This window comes from Xiphophorus maculatus, chromosome 14 (assembly GCF_002775205.1).
Source record: "Xiphophorus maculatus strain JP 163 A chromosome 14, X_maculatus-5.0-male, whole genome shotgun sequence".
Lineage (NCBI taxonomy): Eukaryota > Metazoa > Chordata > Actinopteri > Cyprinodontiformes > Poeciliidae > Xiphophorus > Xiphophorus maculatus.
In genome coordinates, this window is record NC_036456.1 from 26,053,384 (window position 1) to 26,067,299 (window position 13,916).

General features: G+C 36.1%; 1 protein-coding gene across 9 annotated transcripts in view; it reads left to right on the forward strand.

The window, feature by feature from the left end:
• Positions 1 to 13,916, forward strand: part of dysf (dysferlin) — a 90,381-nt gene that overhangs the window by 61,730 nt on the left and 14,735 nt on the right. For all 9 annotated transcript variants that reach the window (XM_023345640.1, XM_023345644.1, XM_023345645.1 and 6 more), the window contains 9 exons: positions 462 to 590; positions 688 to 843; positions 921 to 1,012; positions 3,704 to 3,874; positions 3,957 to 4,099; positions 8,555 to 8,694; positions 8,771 to 8,859; positions 11,964 to 12,059; positions 12,154 to 12,295. In XM_023345640.1, coding sequence (XP_023201408.1) covers positions 462 to 590; positions 688 to 843; positions 921 to 1,012; positions 3,704 to 3,874; positions 3,957 to 4,099; positions 8,555 to 8,694; positions 8,771 to 8,859; positions 11,964 to 12,059; positions 12,154 to 12,295 — 1,158 coding nt within the window. The remainder of the gene's footprint in view (positions 1 to 461; positions 591 to 687; positions 844 to 920; positions 1,013 to 3,703; positions 3,875 to 3,956; positions 4,100 to 8,554; positions 8,695 to 8,770; positions 8,860 to 11,963; positions 12,060 to 12,153; positions 12,296 to 13,916) is intronic.

Sequence of the window (13,916 nt, forward strand, 5' to 3'; positions counted from 1 at the left end):
TGTTTGTTTTTTCTGTCTGCAGCATCTATTTAATTTTTTTTGTTTGTGCTTCTGAGTTTGCGTCATTCATGTATTTGCTGTGATTTTTTTGTTTTTGTTTTTTTGTCTCGTTTGTACTTGTTGGTTACTGTTGGAAAAAGTGATGGAGTGTTGATACTTTCCTTGTAAAACTGTAAATTTTACTTGTATAATTGACACAACCAGTAAGTTTCTTGTTGATATTTTAAAATGTCATCATTGAAACACACACAGACATAAAATTTCCTCATATGTTAGAGCTTATTGAGGGAAGGAAAGAATGCTTTCTTTCTTCTGACTCGTCCATTTTTTCCACTTTATTTAATTCTATTGCTTTAACATTTTTACATTTTATTTCCCACTTTTTAAATCTTGTTTTAGATTTTTTTCTTTATTTTTGCTGTTTACTTCTTATTTAATCGCGTCCTTCCCTTTAATTTCAGGTGTATGACCAGGAGTTGGAGAAGGTTGAAGGTTTTGAGGGTCTCTCTGATTTCTGCCAAACATTCAAACTGTACAGAGGAAAGACTCAGGATGAAGGAGAAGACCCTTCAGTGGTGGGAGAGTTCAAGGTAGAAGAAAAAATGGAGGCCACCTTTCAAGCTCTGATATTTGGTTCCATGTGTTTATTAAGTGAAACCCGTTTTGTGACGCCTCCTTTGTTATCAGGGTATGTTTAAGATCTACCCGGTGCCAGACGACCCGTCAGCTCATGCTCCGCCCAGGCATTTCAGGAAGCTGCCTCCCAACGGCATCGAGGACTGTCTGGTCCGGGTCTACGTCATCCAGGCCCAAGGACTGCAGCCCAAAGATGCTAATGGGAAGGTGAGTCTTTGATACACCTACCTGGAAACAGATTATTTTATAATTAGATTTAAAATGAAACATTCCTGTCTTTTTAGTGTGACCCTTATGTCAAGGTCACCTTGGGGAAGAAGTCCATCAGTGACCATGAGAACTACATCCCCTGCACCTTGGACCCGGTGTTTGGAAGGTGAGTGATGTTCCTTTGCTCCGCCGGTTTGGAGAAGAAACTAAAGATTCATTAAGGAAAACCTGATCCATCCGTTCATCCATCCACCCATCTATCCTTCATCCTCCAAGCAATCATCCATTTGTACATCATTTTGTTCATCCATACATCCATCCATCCGTCCATCCAACCAACCATCCATCCACCATCCAGTCATCCGTCTGTACATCCATCCAACCAATTATCTATCTGTTCATCCTTCCACCAATCCTTCCAACCAACCAACCATGCATCCAACAACCAGTCATCCGTCTGCTCATCCAGCCGTCTATCCACCAGCCAATTATTCCATCCATTCATCCCTCGTTCTATCTTTCTTTCCACCAACCCATCCATTTGTCCAACTGACTGACTACTGTGTTTCTGTATTTCAAGACTGATCCTTGTAGGAATATTTACTGTATATTGTAATTCCATGTTTAGTATTCACGCCTTAGACATTGGCTAAAAAATCCCTCATAACATAGAAACTTGAGCCTGAAACTTGGATATGAAAACCTGGAGGAGCTTTAAAGCCTTATAAGACTCTAAAATCTAGTATCATTAAATACGACAAACATCAGTGGGACAAATAGCTGTGCAATCTTCAAACCAACCATTTTTGTAACAATAAAAAGAAGAAATGCAATGTTAAAGTAAAGTCCAAAAGTTCCTATTTGCAGTTTGCTCCATGCTATGGTTGCGTAACAGGAAATAAGATGATCTGGTCAGGTGAGGTCAAACTTTTAGCTTTTTTTGTTGACATTCAAAGCAATATGTGAAGTACTCACATTAGTCTTAGCACACCATCACTATGGTAAAACATGGCAGTGGCAGCATCATGTCATTGTCAGGATTTACTTCAGCGGGGACATGGAAGCTGGATGGAAAGATCCAAATACAGAGCAGTCGTTGAGGAAAACCTTCTGGAGGCACTTTACAGTTCTGTACCACATCCTGTTGGTCTCTCCCATTAACCCCCAATAAAACACATGGAAGAAGGACAAAATGGTCATAGGGGTATGAATATTTTCAGAAGAAAATGTATAACTTTACATCTCACCTACCTCTGAACTCTGTCTCATTTAATGTGTTCACTGGTGGGTGGATTTGCTTTTTCCAGCCCAAAGCATGACTCAGATCGAAGGCAATCTTTTCCATGAATACATCAAACATGCTAACAATGAGCCACTAATGACAGCATTTATTACATCACCTCCAATAAGCTGACAGATTTATCTTGTTCTTGTTAATTAGTCACTATATGCTGATCTCCTCATCTTTTCTTTTGTTTTTGTGTTGTTTTTCTGCCAGTAGGGGTCAGTATACACAAACCAATCAGATCTGGAGAGAGAGCTGATCACAGGCAAAAAGCACACAAAGTGAGAAAGCTAAGGGATCATTCTTTTAAAAAAACATCCAAAATAATAAATTGCATATCTATATCACATCATCTATAAACTGTCCAGACCTACAGTTTAATAATAGGTAGAATAAAAATTTTCTTTACTGGGTAAATTCAGGTGTAACCGCAGCATTAGGGCATAGAAGTTCACACAAAACAACTAAAAGGTGTTAAAAATGTCTATACAAATAAGATTAAGAATAAAAATCTGACTGATAACATTCTGCACAAGACTATAACTTAAAAATACTTTGCAGTTATCAGAAATAGCATAGTCCAATCCGAGTCATGTTCCAAGATTTATAAAAAACACATATTGTGCATTTTTATTTGCGCATTATTCTAATCTAACATGCTAACTCCAGGAAATTTATTAATGGTCATGTGGTAAAGAAACAAAGCAAAATGTGAATATTTAGTCTTTTTGGCCCATGTGCATCCTTCTTTCTCGTTTTATGAAGGTTTTCCTTCTGTTACTAAATGCTTGGGGATGATGACTACCATCATCTTTTAGTTGTTAGCATAGCATGCTAATTCTTAAATGTACATGTGACATTTAAATGAAAAAGAGATAGAATGCTTTGCTATTAATTGTCAATATTACAACAGGGATTCCAAGGTCCAAGCATATCACCTTTTACAAATCAGTGAAAGTTTTAATTAAAAAAAAAGCAAGGGAGAGGCAAGTAGGTCTGCTATGCTAGGTTGACTTTGACAATCTTAACATGTAGATGTGCTGCAGAATTTGGTGTGTTTAGTTCAGTTTAAAAAAACAAAGGGGACCTACACACAAACTCTCTGACAGATGATCAGTAGAGCAGGAGTTTTAATCAGCTGTGTTCATATGATCACGTATTTAAAAATAAACATCAAGCCTGAAAACATAAAACCGTCCTGGTCATTGTGCGATAAATGTTTGAGTGTTTTTTGGTGTTGAATTCTTGTAAACTAGTGGAGCTGTTCTGAGTCAGTTGCTATGGCAATGGGTGTGTATACAGTAACTCACACAGATTGTTAGAAAAAAGAAAAAAATAAGTGGTTTTTAGTTGTTCTGCACTGAATCAATAACACCTAGATCTCCAGGTTTCATTTAGTTAACAGTTGTTCTACCGACTTTGGAAGGAAAGCAGAAGAATCGTCTTTTTGCCCTCCATTATTGTGTGCATGCACAAAATTTCTGGACGTAAACAACAACATTAGCTTCTGTTTGTGTTTCTGGGTCTCTGAAACAGAAACATTTGGTTCAGTTGAAACTGTTTTTTCTGCAGGTTGTTCGAGCTCAGCTGCTCCCTCCCTCTGGAGAAGGACCTGCGGGTGACGTTGTACGACCACGACATGCTCACCAAAGACGAGAAGATCGGAGAGACGCTGATCGACCTGGAGAACCGCTTCCTGTCCAAATATGGAGCCACGTGCGGCCTGCCGCAGTCCTACTGCATGTGAGTAAACACACCCACCTCTAACTGGGATTACATCTTTCAGTACTACATTTTCTTACAGATTTTGTCTTTTAAATATTAGATCAGGGGTCAACCAGTGGAGGGATCAGCTGACTCCCAGGCAGCTGCTCTGCAGGCTGTGTGAACGACGAAACTTGAGGAAACCCGTGTATGAAGACGAAGCAGTCCGGTTCAGAGGGCAGAGACACACGGCCGCAGACCTGGGTGAGCAACATCCGCTCAAAATAAATCACAAAACGACTTTCTCTTTTATGACTTTATCATTCTTTCTTGATGTTTGTTGACATTTCATCCTGCAGATGTAGAAATGGTGATGTTGCCTTTCGTCTACATGTGAAAATGCGGTTGAAAGGTGAAAAGGCGTCTGTTGAACTTTAAATGTGGTCCAAAATGTGGTTGCGGTTGTTTAAATGGGCCGACCAAGCCTGAAGTTTTGAGGTTTTTATTTAGACTGAATTTGGCTGGGACCTTTTGGGAGAAAAAGTCAAATTTCAACGTTTTATTTTCTGGTCTAACCAAAGATAAGGGCTGACAGACCTTAAACAGATGTAAAAACAATCTCCATTGACTTCCAGTGTGTGTAGTTGTTTCTATAGTTGTTCTTACAGCTACTTTTCGATTCCCACCACAGCATTTCCATCAGGTTAAAAGGCCTTACCCAATCGCTATGCACCTCTTTTTAATGCCTTGACTCTGATAAACAGTTATTACTGTGGTTATCAAAAGACAAAAATAACAAAAATATGACAGGAAAACAGAAGTACAACTTTAAAAAGCAAAAGTGGAGCCTTCTTCACAACCAACAAGAATTCATCAAGTGGTTTCTAGATGGTAAGTTGACAATAAAACACTTTTTTCCAGCAGCCATTGTACACATTATAAAAAACTCCCCCATGTTTTAAAAAAATTAATTAATTTGTTACAAGTAATGAAATTAAGTTTATTCAAGTGACTATATCAAGTTTATTAAGTTGTCATGTTACACAAATGCAAATAAATTAATTTGGTAAATTTCATTTTTTAAGTTGGGGCTCCTTTCTATTTTTTCAGTCCTAACAGTGGTAAAATCAGCTGACCAAACGTGCTAGAACGCTGCTTGGGGTGCTAGGTAACGGGGCTGGGCTAGGCTGGGGTTGCTAGGTAACGGCGCAGTGCCCATGGAATGTGACAAAGTCAGAGATTCACATTATCTTTATTGCTATTAAACATAACATCAGGGATACAGCACAGAACAAAACTATGATCCATATCAGGTCACAAACAGAAACAAACTTTAAAGAAGGATATGATAAGAACCAAGAAGTCATAGTTTCCTCAAGTCTGAACCGGAAGCAATCCGCGTCATCTTAGCAGTGAAGCGCAGCACAAAGCTTAGATGAAAAATGGCTTCGAGATGAACAAAAAATATGTATTGACACTCTTGATCAATGTTTGATTGAAAGACGTTGGACCAAAATTGCTAGCTATTTCAGACTTTAGACTTTTTTTATAGATAATGAAAACATGCTTGAAATTCATGGACGCATACAATCCGTGTTTCAGGGGCTTTCTAACGTACAAACTCTTCATGTGAATAACAAGCTTCTGGTGACTGGCAGAGTGAGTACATGTAGCAACATACAGTACATGCAGGCTAATGTCTGCCTTAGCTAGCAGATAAAAGCTACATTAGCTAAGCTAATTCTGCTAGTTTGGCAGTAAGTACTACAGTAAATATCACTGACATTTATGTTAGTATTACACAGAGGTGGATACCTTTTACTCAAGTAAAAGTTGTAATGCACTTATGTTGTTTATAAGTTAGATAAGAACGAGGGGAGAGCTAGTTCTAAGCTTGTGTTTTATCTAGTGTTGTCATAGCAACTGCCTACTAAGATGGCCGTCAGTTATAAAGTTACTGGAAACTTGAGAGCTACTCATTTGGTTTTTGAAATGACTCATTTCCAAATGCCAAAAAACATGAAGTTATTAAAGTGCTTGGTCTGTTTATAGACCAAAATGGAAGTATAAAAATGTTAATTTTCCATAATAGTTCCACTTTAAGTCAACTAGTAGGAAGTTGACCCTTCATCCTGACCTTTTTATTTCACTTTTTCTTCTATTAGTTTCAGTTACTGTTGACAGAAGAAAGCAAATACGTATTTATTATCATAGATTAATCTCAAGAAATCTCTAATAAGCAGATTAATTTAAGCCCTGATGCTCCTTCTTCGTGGCTCGGCTTTTTCCTCTTCCCCTTACTTCTGTTAGGAGCTGAGGAGGAAACCGCTGGACCACCTGAGGAGCAGAGCCATGAGATAAATGTTCAGGATCCATTTTGGCCCCTGAACCGAGGCCACACGCCCTCCAGGGCCGCCGGCGCGCCGCGACTCGAGGTCATGGCTGTCGGTTTGGTGATTTATGGCGCAGTCGTGTGTGTGTGTTTGCCAACATCCACATCGCGGTCGCCTGTCGGTCAGCGAGGAGTGACGCCACGTTCTCTTTTCACGGTTGTCGCGGTTACCGTGCGTCAGCTCACTGCCCGCCGAGCGGATGCGCTAACAGGACGTCTCCCCTTTTTTTCCAACTTATTTTGTTCCACCATCCAGCTCAAGTTCATTTTTCATGATATCCATTTGGTTTTGGTTTCTTTTTTTCACTCCACATCCAGAATTAAGTCTGGTTGAAATATTCTTTCCTTCCTTTCTCCTCCATCATGGCTACAAATATTACACTTTAAATCTGAACTAAAAGCTAAATTTATGACCCTCAGGCTCACATTTCATCATCAGCTATGAAAGTAAAACCAAAGCTCTTTAGCTGATTAGTTGTTGGTACCAATTTGTTGGAGCTTTTTGAAGTTTATTTTATCTTTATTGGTTCCCAAGGAAGTAAATTTCCCAATTTCAAAAATGGATTATCAGTAGAACTGAGCATTATTATAAATAATACAACTGTTAAAACTCAGAGAAAAATTATAATGACTGGAATAAAAAATGGAATAATGCAAAATAAAAATAAAAAATTAATAAATAAATAGAAAGAAATGCAAGGAAATTATTAAAAGATCATTATAATTAAAGAAGTACACAAACTAATAGAGTAGTATTCAACAATGATGGATGCATCTGTTATAACAGAGTTGATCAACCAGTCACTAAAAATAAAATCATATCTCATGAGTTTCACGTAGTCGACCCAAATTTGCCGTCTTAAACTAAATTGTTTGGTCTTAAATCAATTTATTTCCATTGTACACACATTAAATGTTAAATCCATTCAGTAATCTAGGGTTGGTTTGTTCTGTAATGATTCCTGTCACGATAACAGAATTTTCTGGACAATAAAGTGTCCCAGAAATTATTGCGATAAACTATAATATTGTCATTTCCAAGGATTATAATGGTAATGGCAAAATAATGCAGGAACACGTTCTCATAAATGAATAAACTTGAAATTAAAGTAAACATTTAGCACTGGAATATCCAAATAAATAAATTAAACAACATTAATTATAAAGTCTTTGTAAATAAAATTATCCCTAAAAATGTTTAGTTGAGACCAAATTGAAGACTTGTATCATCTAGTTTTTGGTAGAAAGAGAAAAACAAAAAATCATGTAAATAGGAATTATTGAGCTTGTTTTAATTTATTATGCAATTAATACATTTACTTATTATTTTTTGACACATTGAATATCCAATGTGTGGTTTGGGTTTTCTTCCAGAACTTTCCAAAACTTCACATGGAAAACTCTTCCTGTTTGGTTCTGCAGTTATCTAGAAAAAACTCTCTTGGACTTTCCCAGTTTTCTCACCTTAATCAAGTTTATCAAGTTAGAAAACAGTTTTGAATCTTAAATTAAATATGAAGGACTAAAATAAAGTGACACAAACACATTTCTTTCTCACTGTCTGTAGTTAAATCAGACTAAACCTTATTTGTTTTAGGTAAGGTAATGTTATTTATATAGCACATTTTCAGTAACAAGGCAATTCAAATTGCTTTTCATGAATGAAAAGAAAATACAAACTAAACATCAAAACCGAAAGAAAGACGAAAAGGTAAAAGTACAAAACTACGTATTGGTTTCTCATGTTTAATAAGAACAAATAGTCCATAAGTTATAAACTAGTTGGGTTTATCTGGATTCTTGTTCTGATAGAAATAAATGTTGGTCCCAGTTGTCCTGGGTTCAGTTCTAGATTTGTGCAATATAAAGCTGAGTGTTGGTTTTGCATGTTTGATTCTTGTTCATTGTTAAGTTTGTAAACTAATAGCAGTTTCTCTATGTCTTGTTCCTATATTGACAGTATGAAGCTTAGGTCAGTTAGATCTGATCAAAATTAGAGAAACCAATCAATAAACCCAAACGGAAGTATAAAAATGTTCAAAATGTGGGTTTTATTTCCTTTTTTCCTTTCTCCTCTATCTCCGGTACTCGTTTTCCTCACCGCTCCCTCCTGTCCTCCTCAGTCTTTCCATCCTCTCCTCTCTCAAATGACTCAATGTTATCGGTCATAAACTCTCGACATTGACCTCAGACATTCATAATTTCACTTCTCTTGGAAAATTCCTGCTTTGGTTGAGACACAGAGACCGGTCAACGTGAATAATGAATTAGTCCTGCCCCAGTTCCTACTGTTGACCTTTCTAAAACCAAACTTTCGTGTGTTTCAGATGACAGAGACGTGTCCAAGCGATACCTCGGTCCACTCAAGGAGCGGCTATCCCTTCACATCTTGAGGAAAATGGGCCTGGTACCCGAGCATGTGGAGGTCCGACCGCTTTACAGCCCGCTGCAGCCCGACATAGAGCAGGTAGCAGGCACGCTCTCACCCTGTAGCTTCAGCTGTGATTTGCGCTTCCTGACTGGCTGCTGGTTGTGTCCGTCAGGGGCGACTGATGATGTGGGTGGACGTCTTCCCCAAGTCTCTTGGACCGCCTGGACCCCCGTTCAACGTTACGCCACGCAAGGCCAAGAAGTAAGAACCAAAAACATAAAGCTCTGGGTGGCTTCACACAGAGAGAAGGCAGCAAAATGCTAAAGAAGCTGAATTCATAGAAAGTTAAGTGGAAGGAAAAAGTGTGGTGGGTACACCAGAAAGAGGAAGAACAACCAAATCCATCCAGGATTTTCAAATTAAAAGCTGGATTGTGCAGCAAAATTTAAGTTTGTGGTTTTAAAGATTTTAATAAACATTTCCAGAGGTCATCAAAGGTCAGCCAGAGAGTAGGCCTATCACGATAACAAATTGCCGGACAATAAATTGACCCAGAAATTATTGTGATAAATTATATTTTAGCTGTTTTGACATAATTTTTAAGTAATATAATGGTAATCACATTAAAACACATTCTCAAATATTAACAAACTTTAACTATTTTGAACATTTAACACTGAAACTGGAAGATATTTTCAAATATTCAAAATAAACAAAACAACAGAAACAATAAATAATATTAATTATAAAGTCTCTGTAAACAAAAATAGCCTTAAAAATAAGAGGCTAGTTGAGGCCAAAACACCAGACTGAAGACCTTTATCATCCAGTCTTTGGTAGAAAAATTAGAAAAACTATAAATCAGGCAAATGGAAATTATCAAATTTATTTTAATTCATCATGCAATTAATTGATTTATTGTTTATTGTGATAGCCAGTCCACATTTATGAAGTCAAATGAAATATGCTGCTAATCAGCTGTGCTATTTTTGTGCAGCCAATGTTTTTGTTTTATTTTTCTCTTTTTTTCCCACCTGCTGCAGAGTTTACTGACACCAAATCTCTTCATTTTGTAAATGTGGCTGGTTGACCTTTGATGACCTCTAGAAACATTTATTAATATTGTTAAAGCCACAGCGACACAAAAATAATCTACATATAATATGATTCTCACTTTCTAGAGTGTGTCACAGAAGATATTTTTATTCTTACCAATGTTGTAATTTCTTTAGGTTTATCTGTGCTTTTAATAACATTAAGACACATTTTATTTTATTTTTTTTATTCAGTTGCCTTCAGGTTGATGGTTTCTTCTAAATCAAATCATTTTCTAAATATTTTAAACTTTAAAATTTTGCTGTAGGCTTGGTTTGAACTTCATATTTTATGCTTCTCTTTATAATTATTGTTGTGTTTTTCTGCGTGTTTTCCATGCCCTGGGTGACGGTAAACAACTGGCCCTTTGAGGGCTTAATAAAGTTCTCCGGACCTGGTATTCTTACTGCTGCTACTAAAATGGAGTTTTTCTTCTGACTCAGACGTAAAATTTGCTTAAAGTTTGTCCAAAACAGCTTCTGTTATAGGAAAAGTCTAATATATAATGACACATTTTTCCCTTCAGGGTACCACAAAGCATTCCCACCGCATAACAACAGTGTGGTCTTTGTGCTTCTGGGATTAAAATGTGACCATTCATTACTTGTCAAAGACAACTTTGGGTTTTGGTGAAAATCTTGTTCGTTTTATACTGAAGTCTTTGTGGCAGATGAGGGAATTTCATCATTTAGCATCGCGCAGAGTAATTTTCCTATTATTTAGAAGGAAACTGATCCCTGTGCAGTTAAAACTGGTGTTGTGGATGTTGTAAAAAAAAAAAAAAAAAAATTTCCAGCTTTCCTGCCCTTTTAACCAAGATTTCTTTTTAATTTTTTTCCTATTTTCAGATAAATAGTCTCTGGTTCCTCAGGTGGCTCTAATAACAAAGTCAGTTTTTTAACAATTTTTTGGTTTATTTACATTAAATTTCAAGTACTAGATTTTTAGATGTGTTTTTGTTATTAACCTGAAATTTAAGTGCTTTTATATTTTGCTAAATGTTAGGATTTATTTTTATTATAAATCCTAAAATATAAAAAAAATGGTGGTTCTTTAAAAACAACAAATTGCCTGTGGCAATTTGTTGTTATATAAAAATTGCATATTTATATAAAATTATATGTTGTCTTTTTTCAAAAAGTCATGTGACATTTTGCAGCTCTAACCAAGTTTTTTTACTGGCCCAAGAGTAAAAGAAAAATGTTTCTTCAAAAGAAAAAAAGATAATTTTGACAATTTGACCACTTTTCTATGTTGAATGTTGTAGAATTGTTTAGAAAAAAAGCCTCTGTATCACAGTTGATAATAATAAACCCTTTATTCATGATGTTACAGTGGAGTCAGTTCATCTTTTTGTCCAATTTTATCACAATAATATAAAAAATATTTTTGCTTCTAAAATATTCTAAATTAAGCAGAACCGAACAGTTTCTATAAAATTTATATAAGTTATGGTATTTATTTTAAAATTTGGTAAATTGGGGTTAATCTGAGACCACCAAATGAAGGCAAAGTGCTATGTGTTGAAAATGCATCAACAGGCATTAGTGACCTCTTATTTGTTTACTTTAATCTATGTTCACTAATCCAAGATTTTAAAATGTTTGGGTTTCAAAACCACCAAAACGTTCAAGTCTGATTATTTTTTTGCTGTTTCATTCTATTTTAATGAGATGCCAGAGAACTAATGTCTGCCAACTCCCCAGCTCCTCTAGACTAGCAGCAGCAGTTAGCAAACACCTGGTGGAACTACACATCTGCAGATGTCCTACAAATTGTTGTAAATAGCATCATGGAGAAGTATTGTTGTGATGGAGAGTGTCTGTTAGGGTAGGAGCTTCTTAAAGAGACAGAGACCCAATTTGGAAAGTAAAATTTCTTTTACGTCATATTAAATATATAAGGCATATTTATAACAACTGAAGGTAAAATAGTTTAGCAACTAACTCCACTAATGTTGCTGGATTGAGAGCAATAAAAACAAAACTATCACTAGATTTAGTTTGTGTTTTTCTACTTCTGCATACGTCCAGCAATGAGAATTATTATAACTGCAGTAATTCTAATATTTTGTTTTAAGTGAAACCATTTTAATCAATTTATTCTGTTGAACATTGAGGGCTATGCGGACCTTTCTACTTGAACTTTGATGATTTTTAAAATTTTTAACGTTCTGGAAAAGCAGTAGAAATTAGCAACATTTTTAGAGTAAAGGATATTGATTCCTCATGTAACTCGATCAGTTCCTGAACTGCTTAGTTTTCCTGCAGGTTCTTCCTGCGTTGCATCATCTGGAACACCAGCGACGTCATCCTGGACGATGTCAGCGTCAGTGGCGAAAGGATGAGCGACATCTACATCAAAGGGTACGACAGTTTGGTTCAGTTCTTCCTTTTTTAAAAATTCTGTTTTATTTGAGACGTTTGTTGAGTTAACCAGAAAACTGCCTGCGTTTCTCAGTTGGCTCGACGGACATGAACACAACAGGCAGAAGACGGACGTCCATTACCGCTCACTGGGCGGCGAGGGAAACTTCAACTTCAGGTTCCTGTTTCCCTTCCAATACCTGCCAGCAGAACAGCTCTGCGTCGTCGATAGGAAGGTAAACCTGTCATAAAAAAAGTTATTTTAATCTAAAAGAACCAATTTTTTCAATAATCAAACATTTCCAATCAGATTGAAGTTATTTATTCAACTCACAGTGCGTTACTATGTCTGTCATTGTGTTTAGTAAATATTATTGCTTTTCTCTTGCCTGTACAAAAAATTGACCCAGACGTTATTGTGATAAACAACAATATTGTTTTTTTGACACCATATTCAACTAATATAACAATAATTATTGCTTTTTAAATGCAAATATACCCACTCAAAGACAAAAAAATCACATTTTCTAAAGAACACTTAACAGTGGAACTGGAAAACATTTTTAATATCCATAATAAACAAAACAATAATTAAAATAGATTATGAAGTCTCTGTAACCAAAACTGCTTTTCAAAAAATAGCAGTTTCCCTGTCTAAGGTTTCCCTGTCAACTTAGACAGGGAAAACAGGCAAAAGAGGCAGGTAATGTAAGCTAACTACTTCGTACTGGGTGTTAAATGTTTGCATTGTTTTTCAAAATGGCGGCTATTCAACAATACTAAAGGGGAGCAACTCTTTAATGACATTTTTAATTTATCATGTGATTAATTGATTTGTTGCATCTTGGGTAGTAATGTAATTGTAACTAGCCCCGGTATAAAAGGGAAGAAATTCAAAAGTGGGCGGAGCCAGGAGACACTGGGGGCGTGGCCAAAACTGGGGCGGAGCAAATGAAGCACTTAACTTGAACACTTTGTAGCTATACTTAACAACTTATAAAAAAAAACAATTTGTGATGAATCAAGCAACTTTTTTCTTTGTTTTTTTTGTAATTATTTTTTTATTTAGAAAGATAGATTTCCATCACATTCATTGATCACAGCTTTACCCATTTAAGGTCGTACATGAGTATAGAACCGGAGAGTCCAAGTGATTTTGTCCATACTCCCTTTCTGGTATTTTCTTTTACAGACTATTACTAATTTTCATTGTGAACAAAAATGAACAGAATTGAACAATAATGGGGGATTGCACCATCTCGAGCTATAAAAAACACAAGAACATACGTACAAGGGCAGGGCACATAATTCACAAGAACAATCAAATGAAGTCAGATCTAGGTGGTCTGACTTTGGTCCAGATCTTATAAAACTTTCCTTTTTCAACTTGGAGGGAAAAAGAAATCTTTTCCATAGCATAAATCTGGTAAACAATTTCAATCCATTCATCAATAGTGGGTGGATCCGGTTTTAGCCATTTCCTTGTGATGGCTTTCTTACCGGCTGCCGGTAGTATAGCCAGCAGTTTTTTGTCTTTATTGGTCCATGTGTCCAATTGTAAGTTGCCCAAGTACAACGTTTCACATTTGAATGGAATTTTTACATTGAATATATTTTCAATGTGTTTGTGGAACTCACTTTTTTCTTTGTTATTGAAGACTTTCATGGTGACCAAATATTACAAAACTAAACAAATTGGTCAAAATTTACAGATAATGCATCATTCCAGTAAAGAAGTTGGATGATATCCTCTCTTTTCACTTTGTTAACATTTTTGACTGATTATTTTACAACATTAATTCTTTTTGCATTTTACTAGAAGCTCATATTCAACAACGTTGACTAATTAAGCAATTT